General features: G+C 40.5%; 2 protein-coding genes across 2 annotated transcripts; both read left to right on the plus strand.

Annotated features, from left to right (window-relative positions):
* The first annotated feature begins 468 nt into the window (after nt 1–468).
* Nucleotides 469–2,483, plus strand: LOC124698348 (nucleolar protein 12). Its single transcript, XM_047230834.1, has 4 exons — nt 469–713; nt 851–956; nt 1,708–1,819; nt 1,935–2,483. The coding sequence occupies exons 1-4, from the start codon at nt 535–537 to the stop codon at nt 2,192–2,194; spliced, it is 657 nt and encodes a 218-aa protein (XP_047086790.1). The 5' UTR covers nt 469–534; the 3' UTR covers nt 2,195–2,483.
* Nucleotides 2,484–3,143: 660 nt separating this feature from the next.
* LOC124698349 (protein ABERRANT POLLEN TRANSMISSION 1-like) lies at nt 3,144–20,406 on the plus strand. Its single transcript, XM_047230835.1, has 22 exons — nt 3,144–3,292; nt 3,419–3,530; nt 3,643–3,939; nt 5,162–5,424; nt 6,116–6,326; nt 6,886–7,059; nt 7,136–7,213; nt 7,880–8,125; nt 8,992–11,097; nt 11,360–13,154; nt 13,348–13,451; nt 14,311–14,667; nt 14,789–14,907; nt 15,804–16,062; nt 16,266–16,490; nt 16,660–16,799; nt 17,792–17,864; nt 18,097–18,198; nt 18,296–18,649; nt 18,739–18,906; nt 19,049–19,430; nt 19,911–20,406. Exons 1-22 carry the CDS (start codon nt 3,144–3,146, stop codon nt 20,042–20,044), a joined length of 7,848 nt encoding a protein of 2,615 aa, XP_047086791.1. The 3' UTR covers nt 20,045–20,406.
* The last annotated feature ends 378 nt before the right edge of the window (nt 20,407–20,784 follow it).

The following is a 20,784-nucleotide window of genomic DNA, read 5'->3' on the forward strand; positions in this document are numbered from 1 at the left end:
TTTTTATCATTATCTTATTTATTAATGCTCCATCCTCCCAAAATATGTCTAGGTTCGAGCTTCTATGTATAAGTAGAGCAAAATATTGAAATGTTTTAGAAATATCAATATATTACAAAGACATGTATTTCATGATAAATATAGTTTTATTGATTTCATATATTGATTTCATATAGTAGATGTTCATATTTTTTACAACTTGGTCAATTTTTTTTTGACATGTACAACTTGGTCAATTGTTTGACCGAGAAAGTACTAGCAAATGTTTCTTCCAAAAGACTCCGCAGTAATTCTTTTTTTACAGGTACAGTTCCTCCTTTTGGCGAGAGGGTGTGTGAAATTATGAGTTTTTTAAATGGTATATCTCAAATTTCCCTATTTGCCCCCTCGGTCACGCGGGTTGCACGTGAGCCCTGTATCGTGTAACCTAGTTGCTGCCCTGCCCGGCTGGCGGCTGCCCCCTTTCTCAAAGCGGCGGCGCTTCCTCGTCTCCACCTCAGACAGAGACAGAGAGAGAGAGAGAGAGGTGTAGCCATGGCGTGGGAGGAAGAGGAGTTGGAAGAGCAGCGCGAGGAGGAGATGGAAGCGTCGGAGGAGGAAGAGGAGGACGTGGTGGTGGGGCAGATGCCGACGTTCATGGTGCCGAAGCACATCAATAAGCGCGCCCTCAAGAACAAGGCCCTCTCCGTCTCCCTCGACAAGAAGGCCCTCAAGTACGCTACCTCTCCGCCTTCCTTCGATTCTCCGCATCTTAGCGCCGCAGGATTTTCCGCGGCACGGCGCGATTCGTGTGCTTGCGTAGCCTCCGGTGGCTTTTAGGTTTTCTGTAACGCGAATCTTGGGTTTGCAGGGATTTCGTGACTGGGTTTCACAAGAGGAAGAAGAAGAGAAGAAAGGAGGCGAATAAGATTACGGAGGAGAAAGAGAGACGGAAGCGGATCGAGGCGCGCAAGAAGGTGAGAAGCTCTCAGAACAAGATTGTGCTTTCCTGTGTTCTTATGCTTCTTTGGTACTGTTCTGTTTGTGTAGTAACTGATGATAAAGCCAAATTGTTGGAGAAGATTGATTAACAATTGTGGTCCTATTGCAAAAAATCCTTGTGTAGCATTATCTTCCCAACCGACTGTAGGATCCTTCTAGGTGAATGGTTCATTTAGCAGCTGGTGATGTATGCTAAATGCTGTGCTCTATCCAACATTTGGAGAGATCTAGGAAGAACTGAATCATCAGAATGAAACAAATTGAAAGCTCAATGGCCACATAGCCACTGGTTTTTATACTGAAACATGGGATGCATTTATATTAGGTTAATGTCTGTAATAACTGATAGGCATCGCTAGTGGAGCAGTGAAAAAAGGGATGGTGAAAGGAAGATACCTATTCTTGTCGATCATGTAATGCATCCTCAATGTTTTTAATTGTGTGATGGTTCCTGCTGTCTATTATGGGAAACATGTATGAGGAATCACTAGAAACCAGATTCTGCTGTTAGACTTATGGATGATTTGACCAAACAAGAATGCTAGGGTCGTCACTGGGGAGCAGGGGCTTAATGTCATTTCAAGTAGATCATGTTAAGACTGTCTACTGTGTGTGTCCAACATAGATATCATGCTGTTTACTGTCTGTGTGCACACATAAATATTGTGAACACGACTCCAGGTAGCGGCCTGTTTGTTTTACTGACTAGTATGATTTTATTTTCAGAGAAAGGAAGAAAAAGAGATTGCCCTATATGGTAAAGTTCTGTCATCATCAGATACTGCTGATGCTGAAGCTGGTGATGGAATGGGTGATGACTTACCTGCTCCTGCGCCTGGTGAGTACAATGACTAGATTGAACAGCAGTTCCTGCCATGCCACCTTGTTAACGCTTACCGCCTGTCCACCATGATGTTTGATCCAGTTGTGCATTCATTCCTTTGCTTATGTAGAGATCAAAACCTACGAAGATGGCGGGACTAGAATAACAGTAGTCACCAGTGAAATTACCCCCGAAGACGACGACCTTGGCCCGAGACCCGCGTCAACGAGCTACGCTAAGAAGAATCCCTCTGCCGTGGCTGGCGCCAAGAAGAACCCCAGTCTAGGTGTAAAGAAGCAGAAGCCGCCACCAAAGAGGCAATACAAGAAGAACAAGAGTAAGTCGAAGAAGGTGGACACCAGCAGGCGAAAGAACAAAGGAAAGAACTGACCCCTGTAGACTTCTTCTTAGTTGCATTTTAAAGATAAGGTTGGTCTGTGGTCTGTATTCTGTTCCTTGGTAATCATTCATAGGAGGCTTGTTTGTTGAATTGCGCTGAGATTCTGGCTATATCATGGAAAGGTCGGAGGAAATTCTGTTTTGCTCACCTCAGCCAGCATATGTTGCTAGAGTAATCCCTTGTGTTTGTGATAACTGTTTTTGGTTTCCTTGCCGATTTTCTCAGGTTTGGTTGATCAACTGGAAAATGAATGTTAGATGGCAGATTGTGTCTTGATCATAGTAGCGAGCATTATATGTTGTATGTCTCGATCATAAACATGAGCAACTTATCAAACAGTGGCTTGGAATCTCACAGAAGAAACGAAATCAATTCTTTTGAACTTGGCTAAACTGATCTCCCGCCAGCGTGGTTGTCCAGACCTGGTGTCTGCCTGCACACTGACACGAAAAGCTGAAACTCCATGGCTTCAGCCATGCCGAGCACCTCGACGGAGGGCGTCTTCCACCTCGGCCGTGGCAGGGGGACGTCGGGGTAACCGCGGCCGCGTCTGGTGCACCGGAAGTGGAGCCCGAGCTAGGAGAATCAGCCGACCAGGGAAGCAATGCGATTTCTTTTTTTGGTTGTTTAATTCTGGGTTAGACGTGCGAAACCGCCGTGCGGTGCCACTCCTCCTGCTTCCTTCCTCCCGGAAATGGCGCACCACCTCCTCTCCACTCCTCCTCTCCACCACTACTTTACTTTGCAATCCCTCCACTCCGTCGGGCTCCTCTTCCTCCACCCCCCGATCGATCGGATCCCGCTCCTCCACCACCGCGACACACGGCGCACCGCAGTCCGCCATCCCGATCCCGCGGCGGAGAATTTCGAGTTTGATGCGACGACGGGCCGGCGGGGGTGGTGAATGCAGCAGAGTAGGCGGAAGGAGCAGCAGCAACGATGATGCTTGGGCTCGTGCAGCTGCTCGTCGGATTCGTCGTCGCCTGGGAGACCCTCGAGTTCGTCCTCCGCTACGGCCTCCTCCTCTCCGCCCTCAAGCTCCTCGTCATTGTGGGCTTCGTCGCCGCGGCCTCATGTCTAGCCTTCCTGTATGCCCCTCTTTTCCGTTAGTTTTGTTCTTCTGAAAAAAAAACATGTTCCATCGCTGTTGCATTGTTCTATTTTGTTGGAATTGGGGTGATATATTTTCAAAATTTGTTGGAATCCAAATGCAGCTTGCTTGCCAAGGCTCTGACATGGGTGCTCCGCCGCGTCGCCAAGCTCTCCATCGGGTGCCGCTCCTACGGTCTCAATTATCTCAGGGGCATCACCCTTAGCTCCCCAAAGGTACTCACCTGCTTGCTTAGCTTCATCACTTGTTCACAACCTCTGCCAAACTGCCAATGCTGACAATGCGAATACCAGATATTTATTTAATCTCGTTTCGCCTACTTTCCAGGGACCGCTGCAGTCAATCAGTATCGGCGAAATCAGGCTCGGCCTGCGGAAACCGATCACCCAACTGGGATTCACCATACTGACTCAGGGTCCCATCCTGCAACTGCAAATCTCTGATCTGGACATCGTGCTCAGGCAACCAACAAAATCGGGAAACAAGAAGAAACCTGCCTCGCGCAAGCCAACATCAGCCTCATCGGCCAAACCAAAAGGAAAAGCCAAAGGACAAGGGAAATGGAGGCTCATAACAAATGTTGCCAGCCTTCTGTCACTTTCTATAGTGGAGCTCAAGCTCAAGGTACCTCCTTGTCTGAATATTTATACTATCACCAAGTAAGTAGTCTCATTAGGCTAATGAATTGGATGCAAGGAAGATTTTTCTGTCAGAGGATTCTGAAATGATTTCTGCTGTTACTGTTATCATGTACAGTAGGAGGTATTGCCCCACTGAAGTCACTCAAGAAGTGGAGACAGTTCATACAACTTTTACTAACTGAGAAAATGCCTTATAGAATGAGATACACAGTAACTGTGTATACTTTCTCTTTTTTTGCGAAAGGCTTTTAGTTCCTTGATAAATTATACACAAGTTACTGTACTCTCAGGTGATGTCTTCATAATTTGGTTCTGGTTCTGGTCTTGGTGCGTTCTATACGATCTAGCTCATCAAAATAGTTTGAATCGTAACTCCATATTTTACAACTCCGTAGTTCGAATCAAATAGGCTCGATGAGGCTAGATTGTGGTTGCTTGCTGGTGCCAAAGCGCTGAGTTGCTAGCCACTCCACGCCCTTTCTTCTGATGCTTAGAGCTTCGGCTGGTCGTGTACAGTTTTTCTTCTTCTGTTCTTTTCCTTTTTTTCCGCTGTTGCTGTTGGCTTTAGTCTTGTACTCTACCGTCTTCTTGATGTCTTCTTCTAATATACAATGACACACCCTTTGACGTGTGTTTGATTTTTTTTTACAACTCTCCTTTCTTGTGTTATTTGGAGTGTACTAACTACTAATGCCGATAAAGTGACCTTTTCAGAGGGATAGCGACATGTTTTCCACGTACATCTGTATATCTATTTGCATTGCTTTTGTTCGTAAGCTATGCTATTTCTGACAACATTATAACAATTTAGATTAGATTCTATAACAACATCTTCTATTGTCTTGCAAATATGTTTATGCCCATACCTTGTGCTCACGGGCGAAACCTAGATTAGATGGGCCACATGGGCCAAACCTGTCACGCACATTGCTCATATATTATTAGATGGGTCATATGGGCCAAACCTGTCACGCACATTGCTCATATATACACTTGACAATGCCCTCCAAATTCGAGGTGGATCAAGAGTATCTGAAAGTATGGCAAGCTATGATATTTCTCTCAGACTTGCTGGTTGAATATAAGCCACCATACCCCAGTTATTGTTTATGTATGCACTTGTAGTCTGTCCTGTTTCTGTGCTGATAACTTACCATTTTTTCTTAATATAATTTTGATGGTAAACCTGACATTTCTTACTGTAGGCTCCAAAAGCTGCTGTTGGCTTCAAGGAGCTTAAGATTGATTTATCTAAAACCGGGGCACTGCATCCGGTTCTTAATGTTGACATACACCTGATACCTTTATTTGTACAAGCATTAGAGGTAGATGACACGGAAAATGATACCTCAGTATTTAACAAATTGGATTGGTGGGTCAGTGGACAATACTGTTCAGCCATGGACACTTCTGACAGTAGCTCTTTCTTATTTGAGGATATAGCGCTCTCATGTGAGCTTCATCAGAGGTAATCCCTAAATTGTGTCATAGCATTGATGGGTAGTATCTGCGATATTTTGATTGATGAGTAATTGCTGTTAGCGATTAACTGATTACTGTTTTCATCGGATGTCCCTGAGTAGAACTGATTACTATTTTTCATACTTTTTCAATTGTACGTAATGCAACATAATCTTAATATACTCTTGTGGACAATAGCTGTCACAATTGATTTCGGAAACCACCTCTGAATTCAACTTTGGCCTCTAATACTCTGTGGTAGACTGGTAGCTAAGGTAGTTTTGCCTATCGCTAAGTCACTTCCTGCACCTGCAGAGCTTATCGACAAACCTAAAAGGAAATGTGCATTTTTAGTCTCATACTGTTTAATGAAATTCAGGATCATATTCCTTCCCTCAAAAAAAAAAAAAGGATACAGCATATTCCTAATAACGAGGGCCATATAAAATCTCTTAATGCCTGTTTGCTGCTTAAATTGCTGTGTTATCTGTTTTATCGTATCCAGTGAACCTATTCAATTACAGAAATTGCATATGTTGGTCATTCTTTGTTGTGAAAGAGCGAAAACTGTCAGTACCACATTGAGTTGGCTTGCTTTAGTTCATCTCATGTACTCGTATATATTAGCCACTCGCTCTCAATAAATGACTTCCACTCAAGTCTTTTGCATTTGTAACATTGTCGATAACATTCTGTAGGGATAAAGGAATTAGAGTCAAGAATTTCGATCTGATTTTTGGTCCAATTGTTGTGAACTTGGAAGAAAAACTATTCACCAAGAAGAAGCTCTCTGCATCTACTGTTTCTGATCAGAAGGATGAACCTGTTGTGGATAATAAACCAGCTGCCAAATCTGAAGGGAGCAAGCTTTTGTCCTTGAATAAGAAGATCGATTTGTTTCCTGAAAAGGTTGTATTGATTTCCTGTAGTACCACTGATGTTTGCCATTTTCTATTATACATGGGCATCGTCTTTCTCCTTATATGGTTCTGTGATTTCTGGCTTCTTCCTGCTTTTGACATCATTAAACAAGAATCCGCATCGGCCACTTTGTTCTTCAAATGTATGAGGCCATAATATTTCGTAGTTATATTCACTTACCCGTGCATTAAACTAATATTTTGTAGGCTAGATAACTCAATTCCTGGTGAATGAACAATTAGGGTAAGATGTGTAATTCCTTATTATTTTTCAATTACCAAACTACTGTTCTCCACTTATATTTTAGCACGAAACAGTCAGCTGCCTTTTAATACACTTAACTCACTTCGTTTGAAAATACGCTAGGACTCTAAGAATTGTAAAAAAGTCCATAACAATCATATACTCCAGGGTGCAATTTCAAATATTTGTTGGTCCTTCAGCATCTTCTACAGTCATTTGTTTTGCCATTTTTATTTGTTACATGTTTTTAAGATAAGTTGGCTGCCGGGTTACCATTCACTAAAATGTACTTGTTCTTTGGAAGGTTAGCTTCAATATGTCCAAGCTAGATCTGAAGTTTCTGCCAAACGACCATGGCCTTTCAATGAACAATGAAATCGGTAGCATTTCTATGAGACTTATGAAGTCACAGCCACAGAATGACTCCGGGGAGGCTGCAACACACCTTTGGTTGGAAACTGATGTGACAGATATTCATGTACGTTTCCTTGTTTCCTACAGGTGATCTTGTTTTTTCAATTATCTTATGTCATGACGATTGTTTATTTTTCCAGCTTCTAATGGATGGTGCTACCTCTGTATTAGAGGTTGTGAAAATTGCAACCATTGTTTCAGCTAACATTCCCACTCAGGTAGTCCACAGTTGATCCAATGTTTTCTCTCAAGAAATTTGTGCCAATTTCAACTCAATCATAGCTATAAATTGCCGCATTGTCTGGAAACACTTCACTTACGAACCTATAAGAATTAACGTTATGTATATAATTTTGACTTGACTAGGTCTCGGTGTGAACAAAAGTAACAGTACTAACTATTGAATAAAAATACAATTCCACCAGTTGTATCTTCCAGTGATGTGATCAGCCATGACAACTCCTTTTTAAATTTCTATCTTGGGTATTGATTTGAGATTATTAATTGAGAATACAAGTGTGGACTTGGCTATGTGGACTCTTAATTGCCATGATATGTCTAGAGAAAATTCTTAATAATTTGCATGCTTGGCCATGTTGATTAATTTAGAATACTTAGCCATGTTGATTTCGTGGCGAACTGAGTAAGCCCCAAAGCATGGTGTATCTACTGTGTGTAGGTGTTGTTAGGTACATTGCATGTCTTGCATTCATGCATATTCATTCTCACATGCACATACAAGAGGAGCTGATCATGGTCAGTTCTTTATAGGAGTGTTCTTATGCTTTCAGTAAGGCATATTTTTGCACATACTTTTTCGTTTTGTTTTTTGTTGCATTATATCTTTCTCATGGCCTATGTGTTGACGCATCATCTTCTCTCAGTCAACATTGCCAATTCGAGCTGAGGTAAATATCAAGATTAGTGGGGCCCAATGTAATCTCATTATAAGCAGAATTAAGCCACTGATTTTGTTCAAGTCAGCTAAAAAGAAGCCCCTTGTTCTTCATGAAATTCCACAACAAGAGAAGGCTCCCAAAGAAAAATTACCACTGGCTTTGGTACTTGCATTCTCAGCACCCGAATTATCTGTGGTGGTTTACAGTCTAGAAGACATACCACTCTTCCATGTAAGTTCCTATCATGTGCTCTGTTCTACTCTGCATGTCCGTACGCATTTGAACAATTCTTCGTAACATAGCTAATACAGTAAGCTATACTACGTTTGATATGCACAGTACCTACCTCGAACTATTTAAAAGTGTTGTTGTTTCTTTTACATTATTTTTTCTTTCAAAATGCTCCACGTTTATAATGATCGAGCCCTGGTAATGTAGCAAATATGAATGATTTCGAGGTGTGATAGGTTTACATTTGTTCTTTTATAATAACTTCATTTTAATGATTATGCTGAATGCGAAACATTGAGAAGTTTAAATGTCAGTTGGTATTTCAGCATTTCATAGAGAAATTAATATAGACATTCCTAGCCTATGCTAATTATAAAGGAAACTGATCCTTTACCTTTCGTACACTCATGAAGGCCAAGTTCTAGATCCATTAATAAGATATTCCATGTTGTAGCTATAGCTATACTATATTACAAAATGTTCATTTGATATAAGTCTTTTCCTTTTGCCATTCTGTTCACTCATGTCCATGCTAAACTGCCTAAATGTTGGATATGGCAATATGGGATCAACTTAAATACAGTAGCATGTTCCACTTGGAAGACACTTATTGAAACACTTGGATATTATGTGCTTGTTGGGTAAATGTAGTTATTACTTAATAAGAGAGGTTGCTGTCTGCCCACATTCCCATTTGTCAAAACCATGCCAACATGATTTAATAATTTATCAGATTCGTGTCTGCTTGGTAGTGCAGATATTAACGTTTCAAGCTTTCATGTGCACAAATTATGAATCACAGCAGATTGATGTATTGCCATTTTCATTTGACTACCAATCTTACCTGCAAATGCTGGATTATGCAGTGTTGCTTGCTGTCTACTCACTTTTCTGCAAGTAAGTTGGTAGACCAAGGACCTGAACTGCATGCAAAGCTTGGAGAGTTAAAATTCCTCGTTGTTGCCAAACATCAACAGTTGATAAATGAAAGCATTTCGGGCACCTTACTGCACATTAGCAGCTCAACTCTTGATCTGGAGCAAAAAGATGCAAGCAAAGATAATGGCGTTGACCAGACTAAATCTGCTCTGTCTGTTAATATATCTGGAGTAGGAATGCATTTCTGTTTTTACTATCTTGAGTTGCTTTGTACAACAGCAATGTCCTACAAGGGATTTTTGAAAAGCATTCGCCCCCCTAAGAAACGACCTGTACAGGAGGATTCTTCTAAAAAATCTACGAAGAGTGCTAAAGGAGCACAGCTAGTGAAGATTAGTGTTGAGAAGTGCTCTATTTTGTATGATGGTGACATGAGGCTTGAAGATATGTCAGTAGCAGATCCAAAGCGTGTAAATTTTGGTTCACAGGGTGGCCGGGTTATGATAATCGATGATGCCAATGGTGGCCCAAGGATGGCCTATGTAAACTCCACCTGCCTTCCAGATCAAAAACATGTTAACTTCTCCACTTCTCTTGAGATTAATCGATTTGGTGTATGTCTGAACAAGGAAAAGCACTCCATGCAGGTTGAACTCGGGAGATCCAGATTAATACATAAGGAATATCAGTTTGATGATAATCCTGCTGTGGAGGTTACCCTTTTGGATGTGCAAAAGGCAAAGTTCGTCAAGCGTTCTGGTGGGTCAAATGACAATGCAGTCTGCTCTCTGATCAATGTGACAGATGTAGCAGTAAGGTGGGAGCCAGATCCCTGTCTGGAATTACTTGAAGTAGCCACACGGCTTAAATCTGTTCTACACAGGCTGAAACTGCAGAATTCTGTTACGGAGGTAAAAGACGAAACAGTGCATGTGGATACTTCGACAATAAAGGATCCTACAGACCATGGCCAGCAAGAAAAGGCACAAAAGAAACGGGAATCAGTTATTGCCATTGATGTGGAATCATTGAAAATTTCAGGTGAACTTGCAGATGGAGTTGAAGCAACAGTTCATGTTGGCTCTATTTTTTCTGAGAATGCAAAAATTGGTGTTTTGGTTGAAGGAATAGCACTCAATTTTTGTGATGCCCAACTTTTCAAAAGCAGCAGTATACAGATATCACGCATCCCGATTTCCGTTTCGGGCAACCTTCCTGATAAGAAGCTTCAGTCTGCAGCTACATGTGATTATGTTATTCAATGCCGGGATGCTTATATATGCCTACCTTTTAGGTTGCAGCTCCGAGCTATTGATGATGCCGTTGAAGATACATTGCGAGCACTTAAACTTGTTTCTGCAGCGAAGACGTCTGTATTATTTCCTGAGAAGAAATCTGGCAGCAGCAGCAGCAACAGTAAAAAGAGCAAATCAAAATCCACAGTATTTCGGTACGTAAGGGTAATGGTACGTGACCTCACAGCAGAAATCGAGGAAGAACCTCTTCAAGGTTGGCTTGATGAGCATATGAGTTTAATGAAGAATGTATTTAATGAGTCCATAGTTAGGTTGGATCTGCTTGATCAGCTTGATTCAGCCAAATATAAAGACTCTCCCAAGGCAAAATTAGATGGCTCTGCTTCTGAGAAGAGCAATGACTGCCCTGATGTTTATGTTGATGCCCCTGGCGTGCAGTCGCTTGAAAAGCTTAGAGAAGAAATACATATACAGGCATTTAAATCATATTACCAGGCATGTCAGAAGTTGTCAGTATCAAAAGGGTCAGGTGCATGTTCAAGTGGCTTCCAGTCAGGATTTAAGATGAGTACACGCAGGGCATCAGTTATGTCGATCTGTGCAAAAGATGTTGACTTGAGCCTATCAAAGATAGATGGGGGAGATGAAGGAATGATTAGTTTCATTAAAAATATGGATCCTGTTTGTGCAAAAAATGATATTCCATTTTCCCGGTTGTATGGTAGCAATTTGACTTTGAAAGCTAAATCATTATCTGCTTATATAAGAGATTACACATTCCCACTATTTTCTGGAACCTCTGCTAAATGTAATGGACGACTTGTGCTTGGCCAGCAGGTTAGCCCTTGATGATGTTCACTCCTTTTCATTTATGGAGTAGTATTTAGAACTGTCAACCCATCGTTTGGCAGTAGAAAAGAGAAAGATTTATTGGAGCTGTATATAGCTGTAATTGCTCCCTTTTTTCAAGTACATGGTTGTGCTCACGATTAGGGAATTTGGAATATTTCCTGCAATATCTACTTTATACATTTTCAATAAGGTATTTTCTGGTCAAAGATCACTCCAAATTATATAATGATTTTTTTCCTGGTGGCAGGCGACAACTTTTCAGCCCCAAGTTCGACAAGATGTTTATGTTGGGAAATGGTGGCGAGTAAATCTGCTACGTTCTGCAACCGGGTATACCCCACCAATGAAAACATATTGTGACATACCATTGTCTTTTCAAAGAGGGGAAGTCTCCTTTGGAGTTGGCTACGAGCCGGTTTTTGCTGATATAAGCTATGCTTTTACTTGTGCATTACGGAGGGCAAATCTAGCTAAAAGATGGTACTTTGAGCGCCCCGAACCACCAAGAAGAGAACGCAGTTTACCCTGGTGGGATGATATGCGGAACTATATTCACGGTAATTTCAGCTTATGTCTTGCTGAAACAATGTGGCATCTCCCTGCTGCAACAAGCCCTTACGAGAAGCTAGATCAGTTGCTAATCAGAACTGGACATATAGAAATACGATATGTGGATGGTTATGTCAGTCTGTCTTCAAAGTGTCTAAAGGTGTACATAACTAGCCTAGACAGTCTTGCGAAGAAATGCACTCTGGAACCTCCACATCATACAGTTATACCTTTCCTTGAAACACCCTACTTTTTCATGGACATTACGATAGAGTGGGGATGTGATTCAGGTAACCCTATGGATCATTATATATTTGCTCTTCCTGTTGAGGTAAAACCACGAGACAAAGTTTTTGATCCATTTCGGTCAACCTCACTCTCACTAAAATGGAGCTTTTCACTTAAACCTAGTACTGCTGAACCTGTGGAGAGTCAACACAAAACCCTGCCAGTTTCAAATGATTCTCCAACTCTGTATGTTGGAGCTCATGATTTGCTATGGTTAACCAAGTGGTGGAACTTATTTTTTCTTCCTCCCCATAAGTTAAGACTTTTCTCCAGGTTTCCACGGTTTGGAGTTCCTAGATTTATACGGTCTGGAAACCTGCCACTTGATAGAGTTATGACTGAACAGTGTATTCGTTTTGATGCTACACTATTGCAGATCAAAAATATGCCATTACAGGCTAATGATCCTGCTAAAGGTTTGACACTGCACTTTACAAAACTTAGGTTGGAAATTTCTTCCAGCCGTGGGAAGCAGATATTTACTTTCGACTGCAAGCGTGAACCTCTTGATCTTGTCTACATGGGCATAGACATGCACTTATTAAAGGTATTTATCAATGATATTCCTGAACAAACAAATTCGATGGACGCCCAGGTAGAAAGCAAGAATCTGCATACCAAAGTTACAGATAATGTCTTTTCTGATAAGGGCAAAACAAAAACTAGATTGACTGAGAAAAGCCGGGATGATGGATTTTTTCTGTATTCTGATTATTTCACCATACGAAAACAAACTCCCAAGGCAGATGCTGCTAGATTATCAGCATGGCAGGAGGATGGCAGGAAGAAATCTGAGAAGGCATCGTTCAAGTCTGAGTTTGATGGGGGGGATGAAAGTGACCATGCAGAATCAGGTAGTGACGAGGAGGGGTTTAATGTTGTCGTTGCTGACAATTGCCAGCGAGTATTTGTTCATGGATTAAAAATTCTGTGGAACCTAGAGAATAGAGCTGCTATCTTATCTTGGGTTGGTGGTTTAACCCAGGCATTTCAGCCTCCAAAACCATCTCCTTCTCGCCAATACACCCAAAGAAAGATTCTTGAGAAAAAGCAGGCAATTAAAGAAGCTGAGATGTCTAATGATGGTGCTCTCAACTCTTCACCCTCAGCACCACAGTCTTCAGATCCTCAACAGATGAAGAGTTCAGACCCGCCTTCCTCCAGTGGATCCAGCAGGCCAGAGCAAACATCAAGTAGTGAAACAGGTTTGTTTATCACACAATCTCTTTCTGCACTAGGTTTTTGTACTGACCCCAGTAATAAGTTGGTATTTTTTGTGTTGTTACTTTGAGAAGGCATATTCTTGTCACACTGTTCAAAATTCAGCATTGCACTAAACAGCTGCAATGGAAGCTTCATTAATTGTTTTCTTTCTTTGACTGGTAACTTGTGATGTAGTAATGAAGCCCTCAAACAGTCGTGATTCTGAAGAGGAGGGTACAAGCCTTTTCATGGTTAATATTGTCCAACCTCAGTTCAATCTACATTCGGAAGAAGCAAATGTGAGTATATGCTGGCCAGCTTGTTTGTCAGTTTATATTTTGAAGCAGCACTTATCAGTTTAAGAAATATCATATTGCTTATTTTATAATCATTATGCATACCTGTATTTGTTGTTCACTTCAATCATAGGCTTGAGTATACCTGTAACTCTGTTGTAATATGCCTCCTAGGAGGATTGTCAAACTCTTATCTTTTCAATGAAATGAAACGCAAAAGACTTTTGCGTTTTCACCAAAAAAAAAGTATGCCTAAATCTTTATCTTCAGCCCGTTACTGACAGATACTGGTTATAACCAAAGTTTCCAAAAGCAAGACCCATACAAGAAATAGCCGACCTAGACTGGTAGCGGTTGTCGCTTTGCTAAATAAAATTTGAATAATGAATGACTCTGAGGTGATTTTGACCTGTTAATGGGCCAGCAATTCATACTTTATTTAAAAACTGAATTTAACTAGTTTGATATTTGCGTCTCTGAAGCAAATTACCGCCATATATTTTGACATCATATAAATTTTGGTGAACTTCAGATTTGCATTCACGTTTGGAACACATGATTCCTGTAGAAATTTTGTAAGCTACATTCACTGAGAATGGATGTTTTCTGTCCTATATGAAATTCTCACGTCCCAAATGGTGCCAAAACTTCACAATTTTGCAAATAATCATAGTGGATTACAGGTACTAAGATCGTGTGTGAACACTCCTTGACAGCTAGTGAATCTACTTTCAAGCTCGTTGTTTGCTATTTCTTACTGATTCCGTGACATATTTATGTAAGCATTGTTTTCAATTTCGATTATGCACTATATTTAGGAGTACTGCTGCAATGACTCAGACATCTGTTACAACTACATCAGGGTAGGCTTCTGCTTGCTGCTGGTAGTGGACGGGTGATGGTTCGTTCATTTCACTCAGTTGTTCAAGTTGGTCAAGAAATGTTTGAGAAAACAATTGGTGCCAGTAACGTATCCATTGGAGAAACCAAGCCAGAAATGACCTGGTCACGTTTTGAGGTCTCTGTGATGTTGGAGCATGTTCAGGCTCATGTTGCTCCAACTGATGTTGATCCTGGTGCTGGTATTCAGTGGCTGCCAAAAATACATCGCAGATCGTCAGAAGTCAAGCGAACTGGTGCTTTACTTGAGAGGGTATTTATGCCATGCCAAATGTTCTTCCGCATCACAAGACACAAAGGAGGAAATCCTGAACTAAAGGTCTACCCTATTACTAATAGTTTCATGTTGCTTTGCACCTTTTACTGAGCATCTTTTGGCCTAGTCATTGACTCAGTGGAGGTAGCTAGTATATGTATTTACTGCTTGTTTGGTGATGCAGGTCAAACCACTTAAAGAACTGGCATTTAACTCTCCAGATATAACTGCTGGTATGACATCACGTCAATTTCAGGTTATGATGGATGTTTTGACTAATCTGCTCTTGGCAAGAACTCCCAGGTATTCTGTTTATCTTGTAACGCTTCCAATTTTGCATCTGAGTACTATTATGCTACCAGTGTCAAATCCTTAAAAGAGACTAGGAAATACTCCTTGTCAGTGCTAAATGTCAAGTGTGATGTATGCACTGTCGGATGCCTTTGGCCCATGTGGTCCATAACTTCCTTGTATATATCTATATTGCTAATGAACCAGATGCACAGTTATCAATGTTAGAATCCCTTTCTCATGCTCTCCAATATGGTATATAGTGGGGATAAACCGTAGAATCCACCATGCTTTGCTCGTCACTGGAGAGTTTCCAACCACCATCACACCACACTTCCATTTCCAACTCGTTCCCAGTGTTGGCATTTCCTTTCCATTGTCACCCACAGTGGAGATGGCGATTGATTCCTAATCAAGCTGACCAATTTGATTGACCAAGAGTGTGTGTGTACTAGAGTAGATGGATTAGTATAAGAGAAGTTTTTCTGTAGACATAAATGGGTGCGCCATATAGCCTGACAATTCCAGTTGATACAGGCACACACATTTAAAGGACCTACTAGACCGATGCTTCAGTGCTAATTCTAGCATTTTCCTCTCTAGTACTTCATACCAGTTCTTACCTACCATTCACCTATTCACTTTTGCAAATTCTGGAAAGGACCATCTCCACATTCATTGCTGTACTACTATTTTTTTTTCATTTTAAATTGCACATGGTAGATTGGAGTTGGCACTGCTGTAGACTTTATAGTTGTGAACACGAATCACGTTCTAAAAGGAAAAACCGAAATACGATTTTTAGTAGCACTTTAATTTCTGTTGTATTCAGCTGTGAACTTCCTTGGATGATATATATCTTAGTTGATATTTTCCCTTCACACTAATGATACTACTCCATTTTTCAGAAACCGGAAGAGTAATCTGTGCTATCCCCTTGATGATGATGATAATGACATTGCTGAAGAATCTGATGCAGTTGTACCAGATGGAGTCGAAGAGGTGGAGTTAGCAAAGATCCATGTAGAAGTAAAAGAAAGAGAACGGAAGATATTGTTTGATGATATCAGAATATTGTGTACCGGCAGCGAAGTATCTGGTGATCCAAGTCAGTCCCCAAAATCTGATGATGCTACATCAGTTGTTACTGGTTCAAAGTCAATGCTGGTATGTCTGAGACTTACGATTATTGCCTGTTCATAGGACATAAATATTAATTTAATTCATGTAAATTGTATTTTTTTTTGTGAACTTCATTGATTAGTTCATACTTACCTTACACTAACGGAAATAATAATTTAATTTCTCATAAGCATGAATCTTATGAATAAACTACATCAATCTGAGTTTACCACCATGCCTTATGCCAGGTTAAACGTCTGAAGCAAGAACTACTAAATGTTCTGAATGATAGAAAAGAAGCATATTGTATGCTAAGAAGTGCTATGCAGAAAGCTGCACAAGTGAGGTTGATGGAAAAGGAAAAGAACAAAAGTCCTTCATGTGCCATGAGAGTTTCGATGAGGATAAACAAGGTTGTCTGGAGCATGCTAGCAGATGGAAAAGCCTTTTCTGAAGCCGAAATAAATGATATTGTAAGTTTATTTCTCTTTAACTTTATGACTTCTGATAGTCCATAGGACTAGGGTACCTTTTTTTTTCAAATTATGGTGGGGAACACTTGCCTTCTGTTTCTTCTCCAAATTGCAATAATGTGCATGTCTACTTAGATCTTTTACTGACCTTTTCTATATGTATCTGTAGATTTATGATTTTGACCGGGACTACAAAGACATAGGCATTGCTCACTTGACAACCAAGTTGTTTGTTCTCAGAAATGGTCTTGCTAATGCAAAATCAGATACTGTTGTTGCTCCCTGGAATCCACCGTCTGAATGGGGAAAGTAAGGATGGCTTCTTCTCCTCTTGCAGTATTAACCATAGTAACTATGATAGTTTTTTTTCCAAGAATGAAGGGATGTGAGATTTCTTATAGACATATTTGGACTCTTCAGCATTTAATTTTGTCAACTTGCTTGCAGACTCTTTCATTTCGTAAGATGTTACTTTTACTCCGGGATCTGCATTTTCCAATAACAGGAATATTGCCTATCATGTGAAACTGTGTTACACAAAATATATCCCAAAGCAACTGAGCATTGCTAACAGTGAAATATACAAGGGCATCTTTAACAAAGGTGCAACACAAGAAGTCTTTGTATGAGCACTCAAAGAGAGAAATAGCTACATCACCAAGCACCTGACTGAAGTTATTTCCCTAAAGCAAGTACCTCTTTGTGGCGTAATTACTTAATGGAGATAGTTACACAAAATATATCTCAGAGTAACTTTGAAGCACTACTAAAATGAAATACATAACAAGCAGCCGTATGAGAGTTACCTCCCACAATGCAAATCACCTCTTTGTAGATTCTTATATAGTTAAAATAATTTACTTACTAGAGAGAGCCATATGCACAAGCATCCGCTAAATACTTCTCGCAAAAATGGCACCTGTTACACACTATGGCCTAAACAAGCACCAGCATTAAAAATTTAGCACATTGCCTCTGCTATGTGGTAAAAAATAACCATTTTCTTTTGGTAAGCACGCCTTCAAGCATCTGCATCATGCATTACTATTAAGTGACACATGTGCAGTTTATGGACTATGGGTTCCAACTCTAATTTTCTCAGTGTGAATTGAGCTCAGCGCAAGTACATACAATATCGACTGCTGCTCCATTAAGACAAAGAAATGAACTTTTGCTTTTAGTTGTTTTCCTTCAATTTCTGCTCTGTTTCCTGCTTAATATGTATTTGATTCATATTAGTTTAGAAGAATATACATTCTCCACTCATAGCAACCAAGGCTGAACACTAATTTTGAATGTAGGAATGCAATGCTTCGTGTTAATGCAAGACAAGGAGCTCCAACTGATGGGAACTCGGTAATTGAGAGTTTGCTGGTAAGCTCAGTTGGATTTTAAATTGGCTGAACTGAATTTTAGCGACAGCTTTTTCCCTTTTATAACTAGCTTTACCCGTCTCTGTAGTTTACATGAAAAAAAAAGTAACAGATCAGGCTGTATGAATAAACATTAATCTGACTAAACAATGTTTTAGTCTGTATTTACATGCACGGTGAATAATTCGAATCGTGTTGAATGACAGTTGCTCCTTTCAACCTTGCTAATGTAGGTGGACATTTATCCGCTGAAAATTTACTTGACAGAAGCAATGTACAGAATGATGTGGGGATATTTCTTCCCTGGTGATGAGCAACACCCACAGAAGCGGCAGGTTATATAATGTCATGTTATTTGTGGTGTGCGTTTTTCAATTATATTGTGCTTTCTTCTTTGTTGCTCAATTTGTGCTTGTCCTTTTCATTACACAGGAACTTTTCAAAGTCTCTACTACAGCAGGGACACGGCGAGTTAAGAAAGGCTCTTCTGTTACAGAAACGACCAGTCCCAGTAACCAGTCATCAAAAGAATCCACACTTGCACAAAAGGCTGAACTTGACAGGTCATGGGAGGAAAATGTGGCTGAATCTGTAGCTAATGAACTTGTTTCACAAATCCAGGGTCAGTCAAATGCCCAAACAGAATCCCAAGACGCTGCTAAGGATGCGAAGTTAGTAAGATCTGCTCGTTCCACTCGCGAAGAGAAGAAGCCTGTAGAGCCTAATGAGGTGAAACAATCTAGACCTCAGAAAATGATGGACTTCCGCAATATAAAGATAAGCCAGGTCGGAATATATGTTCTATTTATTGAACATAGTAACCATAGTACACATCTGCTGAAGCAATTGTCATTTGTCTTGAATGTGCTTGCTAGGTTGAATTGCTTCTCACGTATGAGGGATTGCCATTTGCTGTTAGTGATGTAAGGCTACTCATGGATACCTTTCATCGTGAAGATTTTACTGGGACATGGCCAAGACTGTTTTCACGAGTAAAGAAACATATTGTATGGGGAGTACTGAAGTCAGTAACCGGCATGCAGGTAAGTTATATTCATTTGGTTTTCTAAGGTTTGAAGTTGAATGCAATTTCAGAATCCTAAGTAGTTACAGTATATATCACATGATGCAGTGCCTTGTTATTTGAAGGTAATCCTTTGACTAAGACGTCGCTTATTTTTACAGGGTAAAAAATTTAAAGCTAAATCCTCTAGCCAAAAAGAGCCAACTGCAGGATTAATCGCAGCCAGTGATTTTAATTTGAGTGACAGCGATGAAGAAGGAGGAAATTCTGATCAACTACCAGCTTTCCTTCGAAAACAAAGTGATGGAGCTGGTGATGGATTTACCACCTCTGTCAAGGGATTGTTCAGTTCACAAAAAAAGAAGGCAATGCATTTTGTCCTGAAGACTATGAAAGGAGATGGTGATCAGGATTTCCAGGGTGAACGGACTGAGAACGATATTGAATTCTCTCCGTTTGCTCGGCAGTTGACTATAACAAAAACAAAGAAGCTTATTAAGAAGCACACGAAAAAGTTGAAGTCTCAAGTTCCCCAAAATGCAGGTGAGATACGAATCACCGCTTCTCTCACTTGTTCTATCTGTCAACTTTAATAGAAGTAAAATAGATGAAGAAATAGGCTTTTTAACCAACGAAAAGGTTTCCTTGTTCCCAACCCTTGTTTGAAATGAAATAAAGATAAGGCCTCATTGGTCTGTCTATAAGAGAACCTGCCTAACCATCCAACCATCTAGCTCGTGTAGTACTGTAGAAACACAATGTCTTGCATTTGTTAGTATATGAGGTTAAGGAAATTGCAGTAGTTTGTGCTACTAGGAAGTACTTGGCCATTGTATTGGCTCCCAGATCCAAAAAGGTACCACCTTGCACCTTTTTTTTACTAAAATAATAATCAATAGATCATCAACACTACCTCAGGGACATGTTTTTGTGAGCTGGAACAGATCTCGTTGGGATAGTTAAAAAAATCAGAAGATCGTGATTACTTGCGAGGTCTGACTTGTGTGTTCCCATCTTGTCCAGGTACTGAGCAAGAACACGGGCCAGAGTTGCCACCGCGTGGTCCTTCTGGGCACCATGCAGGCTCGTCCTCCTCTTCCTCTTCCTCTTCTGACAGCGATGAGCCAATACCGGTGGAAATGAGCCCGAAAGACTAGGCAGCGTGGACAGGATGATTCTTTGCTCCAGTAAAAGCTGGTTGACGGATGCACGTGCATGCGAATTCGTGGGTTAAAACAGCTGTGCCTGAACAGTTGGTGTGCGATGCTTCATTCCAGATTTCAGTTGGATATACATCGGTATTGTTGATGCATGTGAAGCATTATTTTCCGAGAGCACATAGAAACTTTTGAAAATAAGATGTAGGCGCATTTCACCACCCCTTTCACTGGATGGATGGTTGAGACAAGTAGTATCCATGTTGAGCTATGGTCGAATTTCCTGCAATCAGTGGTAGTAATCTGATGAGCTGCAGGAAGTGAAATGAAAACCCTCATCGCTTATGGTCTGTAACTGTAAACTCTAGCCTACTAATCTCCATCATTTTAATCCTTACCGACCTATAAAACGGTGGGTTGGTTTGAAATATGTTGAATGCGAAAAAGGTCCGTATTGATGTTACGAATCAATTCCCAAACGGTATTTTTGGTTTCGTGGAATATTTCAATGACATTTTCGTATTCCTTTGAATTTTTTAGCCAAATTTATTCAAAATTTTCGCAACCGTTCGCGAGTTTCAAAATTCCTTCGAGGAGTAGTTTCATTTCACTGTCGCGCACGACTTTTTTGTTCATAGTTTTCCATTTTAACGTTTGTATACAAGTACATGTACACCTTCCTAGTACACTTACGTAGTTGTAGATCTACTTTTGTTTAGGAATGTTGAAGATGAAAACTT

Source organism: Lolium rigidum, chromosome 3 (assembly GCF_022539505.1).
Source record: "Lolium rigidum isolate FL_2022 chromosome 3, APGP_CSIRO_Lrig_0.1, whole genome shotgun sequence".
NCBI lineage: Eukaryota > Viridiplantae > Streptophyta > Magnoliopsida > Poales > Poaceae > Lolium > Lolium rigidum.

Coding starts and splice junctions, on each gene's coding strand:
- LOC124698348 (XM_047230834.1), top strand. CDS start 535: ATGGCGTGGGAGGAAGAGGAGTTGGAAGAGCAGCGCGAGGAGGAGATG. Junction 714..850: donor CTCGACAAGAAGGCCCTCAA/GTACGCTACCTC, acceptor TTGGGTTTGCAG/GGATTTCGTGACTGGGTTTC. Junction 1,820..1,934: donor CTTACCTGCTCCTGCGCCTG/GTGAGTACAATG, acceptor TTGCTTATGTAG/AGATCAAAACCTACGAAGAT.
- LOC124698349 (XM_047230835.1), top strand. CDS start 3,144: ATGATGCTTGGGCTCGTGCAGCTGCTCGTCGGATTCGTCGTCGCCTGG. Junction 18,199..18,295: donor AACACCCACAGAAGCGGCAG/GTTATATAATGT, acceptor TTCATTACACAG/GAACTTTTCAAAGTCTCTAC. Junction 18,650..18,738: donor GCAATATAAAGATAAGCCAG/GTCGGAATATAT, acceptor TGTGCTTGCTAG/GTTGAATTGCTTCTCACGTA.